The sequence below is a fragment of the Thunnus maccoyii genome, chromosome 20 (genome assembly GCF_910596095.1).
Source record: "Thunnus maccoyii chromosome 20, fThuMac1.1, whole genome shotgun sequence".
Taxonomy (NCBI): domain Eukaryota; kingdom Metazoa; phylum Chordata; class Actinopteri; order Scombriformes; family Scombridae; genus Thunnus; species Thunnus maccoyii.
In genome coordinates this window covers 17,436,671-17,458,980 of record NC_056552.1, presented here as the reverse complement: position 1 = coordinate 17,458,980, position 22,310 = coordinate 17,436,671, and the positions used below count along the sequence as shown (strand labels likewise).

Below are 22,310 nucleotides of genomic sequence, written 5' to 3'. Positions count from 1 at the left end.
TGGTCTAATTTAATCAGTTTAGAAGTCCTTGACGTGAAAAAGTTTGAGAACCACTGACTTAGGCTATAGGCTACCATTTTTCTGCTATGACCTAACTTACATTTCGATTAGAACAACAATAGTACTATACTATTACAAGCGTACTTTGAAGGCCTATTATTAGGTATAGGTACAGAACAGATAAGGGAAATGAAATGATTTGTAGTGCGTCACAAAAGTCTCAATACACTTACAAATATGACGAATTTATATAAAATAGACCTATACAAAAACAAGGCTGTGCAAAATATGAAATATTAAAAATGACATAAATGCAGCCCAAAAACTTTGTAACAAGTCTTTCAGAACTTGTTAATTAATTCAGTGAGAAAATCAGGTTGAAAATCGGTCCTGTAAACAAGTAGGCCTATTTGTGCGCCAAATCGGGATGAAAATGTGTGCCAACACTTCAAAAGTGCACCAATACCAGCTGTCTGTCACAGGTACTGCACAGAACAACAAAACATTAATGTGGTGATTACGGTCTCAGACTTGTTGATTAATTTTCTCGGCTCTCTCCCCGCCGCTGTGGCAGCTGTATCCATGGCAACGAGATAAACCAGAGTGTCCAGTTAATCTGTTGTTGTGTTTGTTTATGTTTCTAGGATGTTTTTCTTAGAGATTTTACTGGCTCCTCAGGAGATGTGTTGTAATGCCGCGACGTTCAGTGATGCACCTTGGGTAAGACCCGGTTTTTCTCGGAAGCTTTAGGGCAATTTGTGGTGATAACTGCGGCTTCCGTGTTACACTGTTTACGCCTGGCTAAACGATGCAGACTGCTGACTTTTGGTAAATGGACCGGCAGCAGCAGGGCATCACCTTCCTGTTTATCTCTTCTCTCACGTTTCAGCTGTAACATTATAGGCCTGGCATCTCCATAAAGCAGTCATGCAAAGCTTGCCTTGTCCCCGAGACTGCTTGTCCATACTGACTGAGCTGTGCAGTGCAGTTTAAGAACATTATCCCCTTTTAATCCACTTTGCCTTCTGCTACATGCAGGTGAACAGACTGTCAGATGGAGCAGGGTGGCACAACCAAACACCCGCTCCCATGTTTAATTGCTCCAAGTGCTCTATTTATTTGGACACTGAATCTCTTCTCACTCTGAACACTTTCATCGTGCATTTCATCTGTTGTTTTTGAACATCCTTCATTATTTTTTGATTACTCTGTAATTAGCAGTGAGTCTTTGCTCTTCACTCAAAACATGGAGGAACCAGATATACGACAACAGAAGCTGGACAATCAGGTAAAGAACTACAATCATAGCTGTGTGATGTCATTTACACATAAAATATCACATATATGTTTATTTCGAAATTGTGCAAGAATAATTTCAAAATGAGTCACAATCATCTTTTTACTTTTAAGTTGATACGGTGCATGTTTACTCTATGTTTTCATTGTTTTAAAGATAAATACTTATGTTCCATGCTGACAGTGGAGCAAACATTCTGTTTTAAATTAAAAAATGATGCTGAGCTTTGCAAAGAAATAAAGCTTTCTTGAGTCTGATGAGGTCATGGCTACCTGTGTGTGTCAGAACCACCTGCTGTTTGGAGCCACTGCTCAACATTAAGTCACAATCTTGTTACAGTGGGTACTATACAGTATGTAGGCTATTATCTTCAAGTAGAGCACTTTATTAACACCTGATACCAGAAAGATCAACAGCAGTATACCAATACTGACAGTATTAATCCTAAATTAATAGGAATGGTAGTAGTAGGAAACAGTAATAATGATGCATTCCTCATCAAGTTTCTATTTAGAATTACCTAAATTACAGCAACCAACATAACTTAACTTATAACTTAATATAATTTAATGAATTATCTACTGGTCTGGTCCATTTTTCATTAAAATAACAGTAATAATGTTTAAATAATAGAATATTGGGTTATAGTTAGAACTTGGTTCATAAAATCTGTAGTGTATGTACCTTAAGGTCAGGTCAGTTTTTCATCATAGGCATTAAAAAAGTACAAGCAATTAAATGCTCTTGCTTGCACAGCTTTTCACCTAACCAACAATATACACTGTAAACGCGAATGATAAAAATACTGAAGTGAAAAGATTTTTAAAAAAAAAAAGAGTCCAGTTGTGGAGCTATTGCAATATCTAAAATCTAATCTCTCCTACAGAGAACCCTGTTGATGAAGAAGCAGCAAAAGAAACGGGCTGATTCTCAAATGGTGGTAGCCAATCGGGATCCTCGCCAAAAGAACCGAAAACACAAAGCTGTCAAATCAGATGAGACACCTCTCTTGATCTGCCAATCCCTGAGCAACACCTCCCTCAGTGGTTAGTATTGGAATAATGTCATGATCAAATCCCACAGTATGGCCTAATTCAAACATTTAATAAAACCGTTTGTTTTTTTATTTTGTGTCCTGGAGATCAAGTTGAATACGCCCATGATAACCCGCTGGATGAGATCACACTGGGCGAATGTGACCTGACAGCAACCTTGACGCTAGATGAGATGCCCTCAGAGAAGCCTGTTATTCCAAAGAAAATGAACATAGAGATCGACAAAGAGCCTGAGGTGAAATGTGAAGTGGAGAATGATCCCCAGGTGGAGGGGAAAAAGACAAAGAAGAAAGAGAAAAAAGAACAAGCCAAACGTAAGAATATGAAAAGCACAATACATACATGTACATTTTGGGGCCTTGGTGGTCTGGGACCTTACATGAACAGCAATTAGTCCACTAATGTTCTATGTTTTCATGAGCACAACACATAAAACGAGGAGACACTTTGTTTTAATAAATTATTCACTGCTTTTTTTCAGAAGTGGAGCAGAATGACGAAAAGGAGAAAGAGAAGGACAAAGACAAGGAGAAGAAAGAGAAAAAAACTAAAAAGAAGGACAAGACGAAGGAATCTGAAGATACACAGAAGACAAACAAGACGACAAAACAAGAGCGTAAAAGTAACAGCAGTGTTTGTGAATTTATTAATAATAAATCAGCTTTCTGCATATTAGAATGTATAGACATGTTTTTCCTGACTCACAATGTTTCACATTGAGCTTTCACATTAATCTGGCTGTTAGTATTACACACATTTCAGTTTGTAACCATATAAATACACAACATAAGTATGTAACAGCTTTTACAGCATTTAAATGTCTCTTCTTTCACAGAGAAACACTTACAGGAAGATTCAACCCTTGACATAAACTCAGGGGTGGAGGCGGCAAAGAAGAATAAACACGATGAAAGTGAAGATGAAGAGGAAGACAGCTCCCAGAGGCTTGTCGCTCAATCAACTAAGAGGAAAAAACAACTCGACACGTGTGAGTAACTGTCTGTGCTGAGACACTTTATGATCATGATGCTGTTAAAAAAAAAAAGAAGAGTAATATCACGTGTGTTATTTTTACAGCCAGGTGCCAAATAAGCGATGAGCACAAAGATGAGGAAATTCAGGAGAAGGAGAAAAAAGAAAGAAAGACAACCAAAGGAGAGAAAACTACGCCGAGTCTAGCTTCCCTTAACTCGAACTACAGGGAGACTTCATCTTCAAGCAGTGACTCTAATGACAGAGTGAGACATCACAAGTAAAATAATCTTAACTATTTAGAGTATAGTCAAAAGAAAATGAGGCGAGTATGCACCTTATTCTGATTCAGCAGTTAAAATGATGAGAGGTGAAATCATTCTCAGTGTGTTATACTCTTCGTCATTTCAGCCAACGTCTCCAATATCAGTGGAGGATCTTGAGAAGTTTGCCTTGCGTCCTGCCCCCAAAAACACAACGATCCAGTGTAGGGTCACCAGGGACAGGAGCGGTGTGGAGAAGGGCATTTACCCGACTTATTACCTCCACATGGAGAAGGAGGACGGCAAGAGGGTTGGTACTTTCTCAAAAAAGTTGAACAATCATTTTGAATTTAGATTTTAGCCCTAATAATATGGACTGCTGTCAGGTTTCTATCTAAGTTCTCTTTGTTGTTCTGATCTATTCTGCAATTTGTTTGCCATTGTGCCACCACCAAGGTGTTTCTAATGGCAGGCAGGAAAAGGAAGAAGTGCAAAACATCCAACTATCTCATCTCCACTGACCTGACAAATCTGTCCAGAGACACCAACTGCTACATAGGAAAACTAAGGTATGCGTCTGTTTTGTTTCTACCTTGTGAAAGAAGACTCAACTGATTTAATTTGTGATCTTTTTCTGGTATAATCTGGTATAAATAAACTATGAAACTCCAGATTTTTGGTAACTTTCACATTGTAACTGCAGGTAAAAAATTACATGGCCTCTCTTTGTTGTGGCAAAATTCTCCAACATCTTTAGATTATAAAAACCTTTCAAAATCCTTTTAAATACTGAAAAAAAATGCATTACTGCCAAGCAAAAACAAGCAGCTCTCAATCATTGATATTTTGACTGTTGACAGCAGGAAAAGCACAGGTGTAACCAATAACATTGATTGATGAGTTCATTTTAGAATCCCAGTGAGCTTGTCCAGTGTGCCAGCATGCACAACACCAGCACCCTGGAACTACAACACCTGGGATGTAATGCATAAGTCATTAATATGTAATGATGTGTCAAAATGTCTGCCGTGCAAAAAGCCTACCAACTGGTTAATTGCATTCATCTGTCATCCAGGAGGTGTAAACTGGTCCCTGATAGGCTAAACATGCTGTCTTCCTTTAATTTATTCCCTTTAGTAAGCCTACTTTGTTCTGTACAAAGTGCAGAAGAGGCCTTTAGCAAGTGTACAAGGGGCAAGAGATCAACTGATGTTGAAACCAAACAGTCCTCACAACTAACAGACATTGCTATGAAACAGACCTTTTTCACAGCAGACAGTTTGACATGTCATAGCAAGAAAAACACAGATGCTATTCATAACCTTAAAGATCCCCTGCAGATATTTATTGAGACATATAAAAATACTCTGCTTGAAACAGTAATGTGTGTCTGATATGGTTTTCCCACAATAAAAAGCATATGTACCACTTTAAAATCCCTAAAATGGCATCCACTCCCTCTCCCTCAGTGTTATTTAAGTGGGGGACTTTAATAATAATGCTACATGACATTTAGGTGTTCACTCATGCACTATAGACCCTTTTCACAGCAGACATTTGACTTGTCAAAGCAGAAAAAAGCACAAGTGTAAATAACAATATTAACGATGGCTCCATTCCATTAATTGTCCCAGTAAGCCTTGTCAGTAAGTGCCCATGCACAATACTGGGCTGCACAATACCTGTGCTTTTGCGGCTTTGACAAGTCAAAAGGGTCTGTTCTCTATATAATAGATACTAATATCTATATAATAGATATTAATATCTATATAATAGATATTAATTTACTGCTAACTACAGTAAGCAGTAAATTGAGATTTTGGACACTTGCTAACCCTCATCAACTTTGCACCATAACTAACAAGTGTCATAGTGTCTCACGACTGTGATTGTGGTGCATTTTATTGGGGGATGGATAGCAGAAAGTAGTGTACATGCCACAAACACTTTTTTTTTGTTGCACTGAGGGATTTTTTGAGGGCACTATTGTGTGTATAAATTCCAGAATAATAACTCAGTAAAATGGTGGACAAATATAATGATATATAATACGGTAAAATATAGTGCAATATGTAATATATTGGGATTTCAGGCATTCAGACCCAGTTCCAGTTCCTGGAAATATACCAAAATGGAATGAATCTGTTAATAATGTGATTATTTCCACCTGCTTTTCCTACTATGAAAGTCCAAATGTCTGCTGTGAAGATGATCTATGAAAGGAAGCTGTTGCCAAATTTGAAATGATAAAATTGCTTTCAGCCTCTATTTTTTCACTTCCACTTGTCCCTAATGTAACATTGTAAACTTTGGAGGCAATTTTGTTTTTTTGTAACCATGGTTCTTGATCATACTGCACCTACAGCTAATGACCTGTGCAAGTGGAACATAGCATTTTATAGGGAGAGAAAAAAAACAGGGAACAAGAGAGGATGTTACTGCACTTGCTTAAACTGGAACCAAATGTTTTCCAATTTTATTTCTTGTTCTGTAATTAAGGGACACATAGAAACAAAAATTTGCACTCCAAGGCTGTTTTTTATTCTTAATTTCATTTTCACCTTTTACCTGACACAGATGACTTGTTCTTTTTCTTGACTCAGTCATCTCTGAATCATTTATGAGATGAGTCTAATATGTTTCAGGTCCAATGTCCTGGGTACAAAATTCACAGTTTATGATGGTGGAGAAAACCCTGAGAAGAAGCCTTTCATCAAAGAATGTGAATCAGTGAGGCAAGAGCTGGCAGCAATTTGCTATGTGAGTCTAACCTCATTATATACACTCAACACACATACGCAGCATATCAACAAATAAAACCTGTAACACAATCAGTTGTCATGTTCCAGGAGACGAATGTTCTGGGATTTAAGGGTCCTAGGAAAATGACGGTGATCATCCCTGGCATGCTGGATAACGGTGAAAGAGTGTCCATTCGTCCAAAAAATGTACGTTTGAAAACTAATATTCAGATGATAAAACCTGTGAGGATGTAGGTTACGTTTGAAATACTTTAGGTGAACTGAAATTTTCTCCAGGATCTTGAGACCCTACTGGTCTGCCACGCCAACGGTACCACTGACAAACTGATCACCCTGGTGAACAAATCCCCAAGCTGGAACGAACAGACTCAGTCCTACGTGCTTAACTTCCACGGGCGTGTCACCCAGGCCTCTGTCAAAAACTTCCAGATCATCCACCCAGACAACGGTAAGATGAGACTGACTTGTTGCCTCTCTTCCTCTCTCATCAATAAAAATGGCTGCTTTGTCTACGTTCATGACTTCACCGCTATCCGTCTCAATTTGATCTCTTCCAGATGAATACATAGTGATGCAGTTTGGACGTGTTGCGGAGAACGTCTTCTCCATGGATTACAGTTTCCCCATGTGTGCTCTTCAAGCCTTTGCCATCACCTTGTCTTCCTTTGATGGCAAACTGGCCTGTGAGTGACCCATGCTGGTATGCCTCAAGTGCTTAACTAGATCCCTGATCTAGATAGAATAATAAAAAAAATGTACATGTTACTATACCCATAATTTTCAACAGGGACATTTTGAATGTTTTGTATCCTGGTGCATCATAATACTTTGTATATACTCAATAAGGACAAAAAATGTGTGTACAGACTTAGACTTCAGAGGAGACTTGTTTTATAGGTACAGTATTATTTTACCACTGATTTTATATTCAAGTGGAAGCAAAGTAATGTAAGTTAGTAAAAGTTAATCTAATTATCTTTCTTTTTTACATTTGCCAGATGTGTAAAGGATTCGTGCAATTAAAATATTGAGGACAACTGTGTAAACACTACCAGTGAAATATTAAATGAAAATAAAACAATGTTTGCAGGTCTGGGAATTGTTATTTCTTTTATAAACACTGCATGTGCTTCAGAGACTGTGTGTTTTAAAGGACAAGTTCACAATTTTTCAAGTCTGTCCTAAAACAATAATTAGGTGCCCAAAAGAACATTAAAACTTGCTGCAATCATTCCTCCTGTTCATACTGACCCCTCATAATGCACTTTCACTATAAGTGAATTGTGAACCTATCGTTTAATATCATATTATTTTTCTTTGACATGGACTAGTTTGCTCTTCTCCTTAAATGCCATCAGTCTCAGCAGATTCGCCCAAAATCTTGACAAACACAACATCTTTATCAGCAATCTGCACATTCAAATGTGACATCTCCCTATTATCTTTAGAGTCTTTATCACAAAGAAGGAAACATTTTTTTATCAAAGTACTAAAAAAATAACCTATCCATATCAGATATAGAGGAACTGCAACAAGTTGCAGATAGAGCCAGCCATGTCAGGGTTTCTGCTCTTGCACAATATTGACTTGAAAATATTTCCATCTCACAAGAGCTTCACAGTCACGTATTCATTGCTTCACACGGGGGGACAGAAAGTCATTCAGGTTTCAGCTAATAATAATAGGCCTCTGTTACGCTCTGTGGTAAAGTCAGATGATCACAAGTGTATGTAAGATATTTTTAATAGCAAAAACCCATATTAAACTGAAACTTCTGTTATCTCAACATGACTATCTGCTTAGTAACATGCAGTGTTTACTTGCTTCCTGTTCAAATGCTCTTGAAGACTAAACAAATTACCTTGTGAGAGTTGTGTTGTTTTGACCTTTGCTAGTAGCTTTTTGCAGCATGCTTCATGAGTGATGAATTTGGAGAGAACAGTCTTGCAAAATGCATGTAATAACACATCTTTTTTTTTGTAATCAGATTTAAAAAGCTTAATCAGTAGGCTTAAACTGAACTGGCATGCGGTGTCAGCCTGCTGATAATGTCTCTTGATTCAAAGCTGATTACTGTATGCACTTTGTACATAGCACGGTGAAATGTGGTCTTTGGATCAATAAAACAGCATGCGTTCACAATGCTCAGAGGAAAAGACATAAACTGAGCCTTCACTGTCAACTCTTATCTTACTGAATCACCACAACACGCGAGCAACATTCAGCTGATCTTGTCACTTGCTCTACACATTGCACAACACTCTTGTATATTGCACAATAATGAACATATGCCAATTTCAAGTTACGCTACCTAGAACCACCGATATGTTTTGTCCTATTGTATTTCACATTATTTATTTCTTTAGGCATTTTTAATCATTAAAACTTGTTTTATGTATACACACGATGTGTTTTGTCAGTTCAGTGTAGTAATAGTGCCACAAGGGACATTTTGGATGGACACACCTGGCTGGACTAGTGAGGTAAAATCTCTTTTTTTTCCCCAAAATAGTTTATAATGTTATGTTCAGAGCATTTGAATATAATTGTTCCTTATGTACAGTTGCAGTCATAAGTTTACATACACTTGTAAGAGACAGGTACATACTGGCAGTATTGGGATTGGATAATAAGTATTTCTGCCACTGTTTTTTCTGTTAACAGTGATTTGAAAACACGTCCTTTTTCACAAAAAACATTCACTAATCTGAGTCCTCAGACAATAAAACAAGGTCTAATGGGAGCACAGCTAGTATTTGGTTGCATGTCCTACCACCTCAATCAGCCATTTTTGGAAGCCATCAACATGCTTCTGTCAGAAATCTGGTTGGATCTTTGACTGCTCTTCTTGGTAGAACTGGTAGAGTTCAACCACTTAGTTTCCTTGTGTGGACATATGAATGCTGAGGTAATCTTCCTCATTATTCCATTCAGCTTATGCAGTTCTACCAGCGGCCCCAAAAGCAGGATACTGCCCTCCACATGCTTCACAGTAGATACATTCTTGGGGTTGAATGTTTCACTTGTCCTCTTCCAAACATGCATCTTGGCATTGTGGCCAAATAGTTCCATTCTTGTTTTATCTGAACCCAAAACACTCATCCACAAGGTTTCTTGTTTGTCCATGCGATCGGCGACAAACTTGAGTCAAGGTGCTGGTGCTGGTTTTGGACGCAGGGCCTTCTGTCTTTCACAGGAACTTTTCAGGCCACATAGAAGACTCACTTGACCAAGGAAAGTGACACCTGTGTTTCAGCAGTTTCTTATACTTTCATAAGACGAGAACAGAAAATGTACAAAATGTGTTTCTTTGTGACATTTTTTTGTGGCAAAAAAAGTTTTGTAGAAGTCATTGAAATCAATTAAGTGCCATGCTTCTTACATGCGTATGTAAACTATGCAACTGTATAGAGGCAGACAGTAAATAGTTGAAAGATCGATGATGTACAATATGGACCAATTTCAAAATGTATTGTCCCAAAACTGAATCTAAGCAGAAATCAAAGCTTCCTGTGAACTGAGTTACATTCAGGTACATAACCAATCTCCATAGAAACGACTAGGTTTGATGGTATTTCATGAGAATGAAGTCTATTTTAAATCATTGTGATTTAAGGAATATAACATTTAGCAGACATTGGTAGACTCTCTTCCCACTCTGCAAATTTTATTAGTGATTATAAAGGACATACAGGAGCATTTTTGTGTTATTTTTTTGTTTTTAGAACTTGAGAGAGAAACTTGTGCAGTAGTTTTTTTCACCGTTGCATGTGTATTTCTGGTGTTTTATCAACCCATCTATCAGTCAAAATCTATCTGACCACAGGACTTGTATGACATGAATGTTTTGCAGCTTTGCACCAAGGTTCCCTCAGACACGTAAAGAAATCTCATAAACACTGAAAAGAAAGTATTTAGATGTATAAAAGTTCTTAAGAGTGGAACATAAACGGACTCTAAACATTTCAGATTTATAAAATATTTAATTTATTTCATTTATACTTTGCTGTCTAAAGCAATTAAAATAAAGTTTGATAACAAAATTGACTTGCTTATCCAATTTTTATGTAAAGACATACCAAACTCAGAGCACAGTACGAGAGACTGTGTGGTTGTGAGGTGAGAAGCTGCAGTCTTATGCCTTTTGCACACTTTCCATTTACAACTGCTCTCTTAAAAAAACACATCCTCTCCCAGACATGTGAGTGATAGCTATCACCGTGAAGAGGCTGAGTGACACCTCCCACCTCTGGTCTTCATTAAAGAAGGTTCTTACTTCATCGAGACTTCTCGGGGCTGAGGTGATGTCTGAGTCAGCAGCTGGTGTGATGGATCTGACCTCTATACCGAGGCTGAACTTGATGCTGCTGGTCGTGTTTCTGCTCGTTTCTCCCAACATCGTCTGTCTCCATGGACATTCTCTTACAGGTTATGTCTCTACCACTGTTTCCTGTTTTTAAAAATCTGAAAATTATCCAAAAAGCTTATAGAGATGCTTTTGCACAGAGCCTTTGTTGACTTTATTGCTGACTTTAATTGTTTGGAAAGGACCTCAGCCATGGTCCATTTGACCTTCAACCATTTTTGGAGAAGGCTGACATGCACTATCAAGGGAAAAACCCTTAATTGTTATAACCAGAGAGTTCATGGTGTAATGTGTAAAAAACATATAAACATCTATTAATTTAATCAAACATGTTGGTAAGTCATTAATAAATGTTGCAGTTTTATTTTACATTGAACCATTAAAGGTATTAAGTCTATCTGAAAACAATACTCATATGCACATTGAAAACATTATTGGTCACTGTAATAAAACTGGCTGTATAGATATAAAACAATTTCAAATGAAGATGGTAAAGAAGTTTTTCTTCTGTGTAAAAATGACTGAAGTTAATATGAGGCTTCAGTCAGAAGCCGCGTAATAACTTCAGCTGGATTTTTTTTTTGTCCGCCATGAAATTGCTTTAGGAGGGGATCTCTTTGTGAATAGTATGACCAGGCCAAACCTTTTCAATATACATACGGGCATTCGAGTATTGTTTTAAGACAAGTGTGCAGCTTTACATGTTTGTAAGTCATAGTCACCCATAAAGCCTGCCGTTTTAGATGTTATTAAGTCTTCAGCAATGATTATTGGACTGAATGGTACAGAAGAGAAGGAAGTCAAAGAGTCCATGGAAGGTGTCTTTCTTGATATATTTATAAAATAACAATGAAGACAAAGAGGATATTCTCCAACCAGAGGCATTTAACAGAAGTCTATATTGTTATGCTGTAGACTTTATTGGAATTGTAGGATGCAGGTTTTTTGAAATTGACTCAAAATAGGGGCTAAAAGTCAGGATTTATCTGCCTCTACTGCTTTGAATCCATCTCTCACAAGTCCTCCCACTTTATGAAACTGCAATTCAAAAAGTTGAAACGTTTAATGGTTTGTGAATGATCTCTAATACATTAATAGATGATTTGTTAACCGTGAACAGTCATAAGTAACAACTTAGTGGAAAGATAAGTGGTATAATCAAAGTCAGTGTCTGGGCTCATCTTAAAGTTAACAATACAAAGTAACACTTTTGAAAATTGATAATTTGTGTCCGGATAGTTGTGTAGCAACTCTGAACAGTCCAAATGAAACATTACCTGTGTGTTTTCCAGTTGTGGACCACCATCTTCACTGTGTGAATGATTACCTGACCAACATCAGCTGCTCCCTGACCATCGCACCATCAGAAAAAACTTCAGACAGCAACAGCTCCTACTGGCTCAAAATCTCATATACCGAGTGAGACATTTTTTTACTGGAACAAATTATTGATGAGTTTAAATGTGATGATGACATTGTGTTTCTTTACTGCTTCTCCTCTCCTCAGATTCAGAACGCAGGACTTTGTGTGCATGCTAACAAACACCAATGGGGATTATTTCTGTACCGTTAAAGTGCGTGATGATGATGACTGTTTTACGGATATGGATGTCTTTGAAATATCACTCTGTCACAACCAAAGTAATGGGTCTCAAAGCTGCGAACAGCTGGATGAAACATATGAGCCATTTCAGAACAGTAAGGAGCATAATGACATCTGAACATACAAAACACACACATATATAGTATATATAAAAAATACAAATGTCTGCCTTTTTAAAAACCTGCATCTGGAGTTTCTTTACTGTGTCCTCTCATCAGTTAAACCAAACCCACCGTGCTGCCTCACAGTTAGCCAAAACTCAAGCCAACACCACTTCACCTGGAATAGCACCTATGAGAAATACGATCAGACCAGCCTGGTCGATAATCTGGATTATCAGCTCCATTTCTACAAAAGACAAGACAAAGATGATGTAAGTTCCCATTAACACATCGTTTTAGGAAACAGTTTTGGTCTATCGAAGATGTAAATGAGAAACTACCACGACTTCATCTGTGGCCACCATCTCAGTCTAGCGATGGTCTGTGGGTGATGAGAAACCCATAGGTCTTTCCCACCAAAGACATTTTGACTTGTCATAGATAAAGACATGCTAAACTAAGAACATAATGATGGCTTTGTTCTGCTTTAGTGTCTCACTAAACATGGCTGAATTATGTGAATTAGATTTTAAAATTCAATCAATTGAAGGGTTCAAGTAAAATACCAGTTGGACTGTACTTTTCCTGCTATGACATGTCAAAACATCTGCTGTTTAAAGTCTATGACAAGATAAAAATACTAATAAAGCAGTTGAGATGACTTTTTTCATTTGTTTTTTTAAACATCATATGCTCTGTGGGATCGATTTGTCTTTTTTTTTTTTTTTTTTTACCAGTAATTAAGAGGCACAAATGGGTTTCATTAGATCCTTTCCTTCCAGGTGGCATTTCATCAAATCAACACAGACAGAAAGAGCTATTCTATGGATGATCACATATTTGTGCCAAACACTGATTACGGTGCAAGAGTACGGTCCAGCCCCAACAAGGCTCATTTCAAGGGAGAGTGGAGCGAATGGTCCTCTGAGGTTCACTGGACAACGAAGGCACCCTTGAGCGGTGAGTCTCGCCCCAAAATAGACAGCCAACTCAATTTATACAGTTTCCCCACAAGTTTGCTCTTCTTTATTGTCACTCTGTTTCCCCACACAGATTTCTCAACTTTTGCCATTGTTTCTGGACTGAGTATGAAGGTGTTCATCCCCATATTTGTGATAGTGCCACTCATCTTACTTTTGTGCTATGCTCGAATTAAAAAGTAAGGTCTTCCTCCAGCTTTCTCCTCAGCACATCCCAAGCACAGTACTGCAAAAGCCATTTCCTAAAACCAGATAATCTTTATATTCCTCACACTTACAGATGGAGGCAAAATGCCTTTATCCCAACTCCAGCACCCTATTTCCATACCCTATACAGTGACTGCCAAGGAGATTTCAAGGTAAGGCTTGGCGCATGAAATACTGATGATTATCTCCAGGGAATGTTCCTAAACATGACTGTGATTACAGAGCTGGGTGGTTACACAAGAAAACACGGCAGACATGCTGAAAACTGAGGAAACACTCCACATTTACACCCTCACCAAGTGTGCAGATGTGCAAGAGGAAGACTGTCCACCCCACTTTCACCAGCAGCTTATGGAGGGCAGCGCATACAACAACATAACTAACCCAGGCTGCGATCCTTCTCTACTGGGCGTCCCGTACGCAGTGAGCACCATAGCTCCACTGTCATCTTCAGGGAGCCTGCTGAAAAATCTGACCTTCAGCTTTCAGCCCGAGAGCCCTGCTGAAGGAGACTCAGGGTGCTGGCTCTGCAGCGACACATCCCTCGAGAAAGACCCTCCCTGGTACTGCAATGAGTACTGTACCTTGAGCGCCTTCCAGCAGCCTGGTCCGGTCACAGCAGAGTGCCATGGGAGCCCCTCAACAAGATCTTGCTCAGCAGAGATTATCAGAGTGGATGCCTTTGGGCAAGCATAAACTGATATGTTTTTATGTAAAGACAGTAAAAGTATGTGAAGATGTAGTTCAAGCTGTAAATGACCAAATGCTTCACTTTTGCCTTCACAGTACAGGAGATAGTCGGCTGTTAAGAAGTGATTTAGTGGGCATGAATTTATAAAATATTTCTTTACCACCATGCATACTGTAGATAATATATAAAAGATTAATCATTAATATTTTTGCTACCATAAAATGCTTAAATTGCATATAGGAACTGTAAATATTTTTCAGATTTGAAGAAAAATGCATTTTGCCTACAAATTTCCATCACTGAATTGTAATAGCTTGCTTTGTTTATGATAGATGAAATATTAAGTAAACCTTACTGTATAGTTTAATCATTTAATAAATAAAATGCAAGACATTTGTAGAAAGTTTTATTTACGCCAACACATACATGAACAAAGCACCATATAACCTTAAAGTCTGATACAGAAGTAAGCCTACCTGCCTCAGTCATTGTGGCCATCTTTATTTAATCCATAGCAAACACTCTGAATAACAAAAACACAGCCAAGGCAGCAGATTCTATCATATATTACAGCATGCTGAATAGAAAACCTGGGAAAGAGAATTAGACAGAGCCATCTAGAGACACTAGTGAGATACAACAGTATAAAAGTGCCATTCATTATACAGCAGTTGAAATACTGACAATGAAATAAGCTAATTTTACATTAAATTTATGGAAAATAAAAAGGGGGAAACATAAAGGAATAGACCCTGTGAAAGAGAAAAATAAAACAAAAAGACATTTTTCTTCCTTGGACATTGATGACAGCCAGCTTGCATGGAGTTGATGAAACTGGTACCGAGCTGTGTCCCTTGCACCACATAAGACAATTAATGTTTAAAAAGAAATGACCAGGGTGCTGAAGCACCCCTCCCCTCCCAGCATTATGCGCCAACTGGCGATTAAGAACAAAAATTGATAGGTCAGAGGAGAGCGGATGGCACAGAATGTGTGGAGTTTAAATAGAAGTCTTTAAGCAAGTCCCGATGTGAGAGGAGCACATTCATTGAGACCGAGTGGGGAGGTGATTCTTGTTAAACCCATTCCTTCTGCCGCAGCGGAGCAAGTCTTCGCCCTTATGAGGGGGAGAATTTTTTGGCTTGTGCTCGAACTCTTTTTTCATATTCTACTCTGTTTTGGCTGGAAAAAGGGTTAAAAAAAAAAAAAAAAAAAGAAAAAAAGTGGGGGGGTTATCATGGTCCTCCGATCCTTTACTCAAATCAGAAAAGATACATTTCCCATATTTTGACTAATAAGACGGGTTGAAAATCTTTGCACACAGAACAAAATGCATAAAACCTCCCTAAATGATCTTATATAACGTTTGTTTTTCAGGTTGTAAAGCTGGACACGTATTTTTGACAGGTATTCTACAGAGCTCTTTAAAGGATTATATTTTTGTTATCTTTGCGCACAAGCTATTTTCTGTTTGCAGAAGATATTTATTGCCTTCAGGTTTCAGATGTGAGGCAAATTAAGACTGAGCTGGAGAATTTACAGCTTTTATACCACATCAATGCCTGACAAACACTTTATTCTCATACTGTGGATTAAAAATAAACTGTGAAACATGGTGTAGCATATGGTTAAAACACATCCTGACCTCTAGTGCATGCACACGCACTAACTCTACCTCAATCATTATTCTTCAGGATAATTTCTTCAAGTCTACATTTCAATATTTATAAGAAGCCTGAACTTTCAACTCCTAATCATCCTTGTCTGGCAGTTAAGATTGGCAGTAACAGTTGTTAACGACTGGTTGGTTATAAAAGACAATGGAAGAGAGGCACCAACAATACAACTTCTGCCTCTAGGTTTTGTAGTGTTGCTTTGGTAACAGCAACTGTCTCGTTCTCTACAAGCTCTCTCGATGACCACTCAGTTTGTCATGAACTGAGACCAGACTGAAGGTCTCTTGAACCAAAAGCTGATCTCAAAAAAAGTTATTACGTGCTACAGACCTGGGATGGTCCAGGTGTAGCCCGGGCTCAGGCCACCTTCTAAGCCCTGGCTGTTAGTGGTTGTAATGACGGTGTGTGACATGTTGCCAGTAAATAAAACCAGTAAATTAATTATAGAAACTGTAACGTCATCAGTCAACAGCGAGTCTCTGCTGTAGTTCATATCATTCAGTTTTAGAGTGTGTGTGTTACACACTCTAAAACTGGCTGTGGCTGTAATGTTACTGTCTGTGCTGCTGTGTGCATGATGCGAATCATCTTGCGGCTATGTGTGGCACATGTGTGTAATTTGACCGGCCAGCTGAAAACCGTCTGTTTTCAATCGGTGGCTAATTGATCGGTGCATCTATATTTGTAAACCTTCTAACAATTTTACATGTCAGTTTATGTATACAAAGATGAGAGATGAAAACAAGAAATCCAATGTCACTTACCAGTAGATTGTGTAAGCCTCTGCTTGGGCTGGATCCTGGATATTTGGCTCATTTAGGAGTTCCTGGATACCTAATAAGATCTGTAGGAAATTCAATAAATGAGAAGAAGCTGGTTTTATAGATCAGCAATTTATCTGGTTTGAGTTTTTTCAAATGGCTTTTTATAATATCTTTGGGCTGCAAAACATCTGGGTCAGTTGCTCAACACTTTTATAAAAAAAAAAACGGTCAGATCTTAATGGCAGATTAAAATGATACGTTGAATATCAAAATACTTGCTACACTCTGCAGGACATACGTCCAATCTTTCCTTTCAAATTTTAACTGCCAAGATAGCTGAAAATTGCCACATTATAGTAGCCAGTAGATTTTATTTCTCATGCTTCCAAAAATAAAGTTGAAAGTTGATATAAGGAGGTGGGAAGAATGAGTGTGTTTTTTATTCATGAATTTAGAGACACACAATGTGACTCTAAAGTTATAAAAATGAGAAAAAAAACAATGCTTGGCAATGCAAACCTGCTTTATTGTGATGGCTGGTCTCCAGTCCTTGTCCTCCTCTAGAATAGATAGGCATACTGTGCCTGATGGATACACATTTGGATGGAAGAGTGGAGGCTCAAATTTACCTGAAACACAACAAAATGTTAAGTGCACTTATGTTTGGGATCCATTACAAAATGTCAGACAACATAAACTCCAGAAATGTCACTAGACTTTTTCCCTGCATAAACTGACCGAACTGTTCCACTTAAAAGGCAACAGCTTGTGTGATGTTATTTTAATGTGACATTCAGACACCAATACTGCCCAAGATTCCTGTTGCTGGATATTAGAAGCATCACACGTCAAGAGTGTCCTAGTGTTGTGCGACCCCTTAGTGGTAACGTAACTCTCTGGATCACACAATTAGCCAGTACTGTATACAAGGTTACGAAATACAAGCAGCCAAACTGTCCAATTGACTTTCAAATGAACATTAAAAGGACGCATGTGTGAAGGCAACTACTGCTTGAGGCTGCAAACTAAAAATCCATCAGATATTATGAATCATAACAGACTAAAAAACCATATGCCCAACAATGCATCAACATTATGTTTGCTAGTGCTGTGTCAACACAGGTTATTAAACCCATTGCAACTGAGGTTTCAGACAGGTCCAACATTGCTTCCGCTTCAGTATGAGAGAGTGCATGTGTGTTATTCTAATAAACCACAGAGTTACCATAGGATTATTATTGAAACCCTTCAGCTGACTCTGGAAGACTTAGTCCTCGGCTATAAACGATCCACTTCATCACAACAATACTTTAATGTGTTTGAAGACATTTAAGATTCAGTTGGAGATCACAGACTACAAGACTGGATTTGGTCATCACAGTGGAGTTTTCAGAATCGATACATCCACAGGGACATTATGAAAGCTTGATGGCTCTTGTCTGGGGCGTCTCAAAGTTCCTTCAACTTCCTTGATGTTTCATTTAACATGGGCGTCATTGAGCCATCAAAACAACCCAGACAGTAACTCTGGCCAGCAGAAATTACACCTGATAATGAAAGATGCCCTTGAGGCTTTACATTCCAGATGAGGCCCTTTTCTGCCTAGTATTTGCTGTTAGAAACATCCAATTACTGAAAAATGCTGATAGATTTCTATTAAAAAAAAAAAAGAAAGAAAGAAAGAAAGAAAAAAAAAGGTACACCTAGTATCCACAGTTATTACAATAACACTTGTGGTTACACAGAAACACGGGCCAAAAACAATAACTCACATTTTGGAGGTGAAGAAGGATAGTCATCCTTGAACAACATGCGCAGTTTGAAAAGGCCTCCTTCCCACGGAGTCTGAGGAGACACACAGTCATTTGATTATCCTCTTAACAGAAACTCACATTCACACAAGCTAACACCAAAATGACTCTTAAAACCTTGTTATTATTGCCAGTATATTTGTAAAAGCAGGTTTAAGACTTGCTGTTCAAGCCATTATTAAGAATGATCAAGTTTCAAACCTATTTAGGTTTCTCAAATTTGAAAGCACAGTACTCTTGTAGGTGTTGGATACTTAAACTGGCACAAGATGACATGTAAGACATGCCTCTATAATTTTAATATGCAATAGAACTTTTATTTCCACAGATATGTCAAATCTTATAATGCTAGGAATCAAACTAGAAAAACACATTACCCCTTTCTTGCCAGGAATAGCACATTCCCAATTCATGAGATTCATGGTTCCATCTGGATTTTTTGTTGGTACAGCAACAAATCCCTGAGAAAATGAATAAGAGTGCAAACAGTAAAGATATCAATGATTACAAGAGGACAATACACCATCTAATGAAAGCTCAAGAAGATCAGCATAGTGAAGCCAGAACAGGTGCAAACTTACAAAAGGATGGTCCTTCCGCCATGCCTTGCGCTCCTGGGCAAGCCGGCTCAATGCAATGCCAGACATGATTTGTGGACTCCTGTAATGAAAGAGAACATCAGGTCAATTACATTAAACCACAACTGACATCAAGTCTGACTCCACAACATGGATTCACCCGAAATCCAAAACTTTGTGGAGAAGATGACTGCTTCGAAAACTTGACTGACTTTGTAATCATCATGCATGATGTTGTTTTGAGAGATGACACGATTATTCAATTGACAGAAAAGTTAATCAGCAACTAATCTGATAAATTGGTTAATTGATTAAGTTATTTATAAAGACAAAAACATGCAAAACATTTGCGTGTTCCAGCTGCTCAAAATGTGAGAATTTGGTGCTTTATTATATTAAAAAAAAAAAAAAAAAAAAAAGTTGGTCCAACAAAACCCACAGTTTAAAGACATCTTCCTTGGGCTATAGGAAGGACTTTTTTTTCTCCACCATTTTCTCATTTTATAAATTTAATGATTCATAAAGTTATGAGTAATTTTAAGAGGAAAAATCTTCAAATTCTTTGATTCCAGCTTCTCAAATGTGAATATTCTCTGCTTTCTTTTGTCATCTAGGATAGTAAACTAAATATCTTTGGGTTGTGGACTGATGGTTTGGACATAACAGGATTTGTGGACGTCACCTTGGGCTGTGGAAAACCACGACTGACATGTTTTTTTGTTGTTGACATTTTATGGACCAGACAATTCATTGATTAATATTGAGAATATAATTGACACATTAAATCGATAATAAAAATATTGTTAGTTGCAGCCCTAGATATAAGCACACCACAGCTTCTGTTAAGCAAGCACAGAACAGCAAGGTGAATATCATCATATTCTTATAAATAAAGATAAGTTTGGCTCTTCCTACATTAATGTATGAGTCTAAGTGTGAATATAAACATATTGTAAAGTGAGCAACAACACTAATATCCCTGCATTAGAAGTTGAAAACCTGACAATATGCATGTAGTAAGCACCAGTCAAGAACTTCCTACACACACACCTGCATCTACGTCAAGTGATTTAATTAGCTCCTATCCAGCTGAGGGTGTGATAAAACAGAAAATCACCTGGTTATAATTATGGCTGGGATAATCTCCTCCCCCTCCATGGCACATCATGGGGGGTTGTGTGATTGTGACCCAACTTATCCTATAATAAAAGCTAGCTTTACACCTAGTGTTGCTAGACCGTTTCAATGCACAACGTTAAACAGGGTTGTAATTAAGGCTTTTCATTAGCATATCTAATGATCTCTATAGCAACGATGCTTTGGAGGTTATGGCAACGAGGCAAAGCAACAAAACGGTACCGTTAAGTAGTAACTGTCCAAACAGCACTTACTAACTTCAAAGCAGCAGAGTTGTACTCTAACTAACGTTATATCATATCGTCAACATGAACCTAACATTAACTGGTTAAAACATGACAATAATATGGCTAAAAGTAACAGTTAAGACCGACATGTCTAGCACGTTAAGGGGCTAGCCAAGTTAGCCGGTGGTGTCATGTCCACACAAAACGCTTTACTGGTGTTTTGAAACTAAATGGGCTTAACATTAAATGTGTTTCATGCTTCAGTGTAAAGTTGCTGTGGACGCAAACGTTGACAAACTGACGCTTTCAAAGCTATTTGATTAGCAAAGCTAGCCGGTTAGCTAGACAAGCTAACTCATGTGCGCCAGAACCGTGCTAACGCTGTATTATTCCAACAGGCGCTGTTAGCGACGAACACGGCCTGATGCAGCACACAAATGCGCAAAAGCACTTGATTTGGATACATATCGGATGAGAGAAAAGTGAAAGCTGCCTTTTCTTCTAACGCTTAATAATATCTACTAGGGGAATAGCCAACAAGGATGTGAAATATCCTGCAGGAATAAACCATATCATAACCCATTAAAGAATAGAGACAAAGAACGCCAGAGCTAAAAAGGCGCACATTTGTGCTTTACCAAACTAGCGAAAATGGCGCAAAACGAAGCGGGTAAAATGTCATAATACACGACAAAATTAACATGTTCCGTAATGAAGGTGTCCTCCTACCTTTCAGTGTGGCTGCTGGCTCTGGTAATTAAGCGAAATGAATTAATCGTGATCAAATCCCGTTAAACCTTGTAAAGTTTCCCTCCTGAAAAACCACCCGCTCCGACTCAAGCCAGACAGAGACAGCGGAGCGAAACAGTCATCCGCCAATTACTTCCGTCTTTGCTTAAGTACCCCTAGGAAGATCAGACTGCACGTTTATATGTTGACGGTTTGTGTCTTTTTTTAACTGTCACGGATTTGGCCAAAATATTTTATCTGGTTACTTTTTTATTAGTTTCCATTCCATTCGAGCAGCATAGCTTTTGCTGATAGCTCTCAGTGCATCACACAAGCACATTTCGGTTGGTGAAGATCATCTTGGCTTTGCGGTTGTTGCTCTTCGCTCATGCGCAGTGCGACTGCCTAACGTTACTTGTCCAGAAAGCAAGTAAAGGTCACACTTTGAAAACATACGAGAGACGCTTTTAATGTATTACTAAGATTATCTGCAGTTCATTTCAGCCGTCTATGGCTATGTGAAATGAAATATTAGTATTTATTCGTATTTCACACTTCAGGAACGTGCAGGCGAAAGATTTCCAAAGTGACGGATTTCTATCTTCTCTCACATGTAATCTTTGACCAGGCTCAAGACCGTTAACCCAGATATTTAACAAATCAAATAATATTCAGTGTACATTTTTACTTTAATGAGTTTAAATTAACCCTCAACCTGTTTTCTGGGTTATAGAAACATATTTTGGAGCATTATCTTGTTTGTCGTGTGAAAACAAAACGAATTAAAACTGTAACATCCACATTTAGACAGGCATTTTCTCAGGCAACTGTGTCTGAGCAAGTAACTCTGAGGAAACGACAGAAGAGGTCACTGTTCATCAATAATTATCATTTGGTAACATGACTTACCCATTACTATAATCTCTTGTTGGTATAGGAACACTTCCGTATTATATATGTAGTCTGATGATGGACATAAAAATTGAATCCAATGCTTATTGTGTAGAAAATCTATCAAATTAGATTAAATCATATATATACAGGCAGTGCAACAAGGTAAACATGTCTTTGAAAAATAAATGTACACACAC

The 22,310-nt window shown here is 38.0% G+C and overlaps 3 protein-coding genes across 7 annotated transcripts; 2 read left to right on the top strand and 1 right to left on the bottom strand.

Annotated features, from left to right (window-relative positions):
* The first annotated feature begins 539 nt into the window (after positions 1 to 539).
* On the top strand, positions 540 to 7,442 carry si:dkey-220f10.4 (tubby protein). 5 transcript variants are annotated; one of them, XM_042396369.1, is made up of 14 exons: positions 540 to 720; positions 1,222 to 1,288; positions 2,184 to 2,343; positions 2,439 to 2,666; positions 2,834 to 2,974; positions 3,188 to 3,340; positions 3,430 to 3,590; positions 3,736 to 3,897; positions 4,044 to 4,156; positions 6,233 to 6,347; positions 6,437 to 6,535; positions 6,626 to 6,797; positions 6,907 to 7,049; positions 7,348 to 7,442. In XM_042396369.1, exons 1-13 carry the CDS (start codon positions 692 to 694, stop codon positions 7,038 to 7,040), a joined length of 1,734 nt encoding a protein of 577 aa, XP_042252303.1. In that variant the 5' UTR covers positions 540 to 691; the 3' UTR covers positions 7,041 to 7,049; positions 7,348 to 7,442. The 5 variants fall into 5 exon arrangements, with proteins under 5 accessions (XP_042252303.1, XP_042252301.1, XP_042252302.1 ...); XM_042396367.1 differs by having other exon boundaries at positions 542 to 720; positions 1,219 to 1,288; positions 6,907 to 7,032; XM_042396366.1 differs by having other exon boundaries at positions 543 to 720; positions 1,219 to 1,288.
* Positions 7,443 to 10,386: 2,944 nt separating this feature from the next.
* LOC121887069 (interleukin-21 receptor) lies at positions 10,387 to 15,038 on the top strand. The gene is made up of 8 exons (XM_042397617.1): positions 10,387 to 10,777; positions 12,008 to 12,134; positions 12,223 to 12,413; positions 12,537 to 12,691; positions 13,202 to 13,379; positions 13,473 to 13,578; positions 13,680 to 13,758; positions 13,829 to 15,038. Exons 1-8 carry the CDS (start codon positions 10,654 to 10,656, stop codon positions 14,300 to 14,302), a joined length of 1,434 nt encoding a protein of 477 aa, XP_042253551.1. The 5' UTR covers positions 10,387 to 10,653; the 3' UTR covers positions 14,303 to 15,038.
* On the bottom strand, positions 14,689 to 21,536 carry ube2ib (ubiquitin-conjugating enzyme E2Ib). The gene is made up of 7 exons (XM_042397618.1): positions 21,220 to 21,536; positions 19,130 to 19,208; positions 18,926 to 19,009; positions 18,510 to 18,582; positions 17,257 to 17,366; positions 16,738 to 16,817; positions 14,689 to 15,479 (listed from the first exon to the last, which is right to left on the bottom strand). The coding sequence occupies exons 2-7, from the start codon at positions 19,193 to 19,195 to the stop codon at positions 15,416 to 15,418; spliced, it is 477 nt and encodes a 158-aa protein (XP_042253552.1). The 5' UTR covers positions 19,196 to 19,208; positions 21,220 to 21,536; the 3' UTR covers positions 14,689 to 15,415.
* Positions 21,537 to 22,310: the final 774 nt, after the last annotated feature.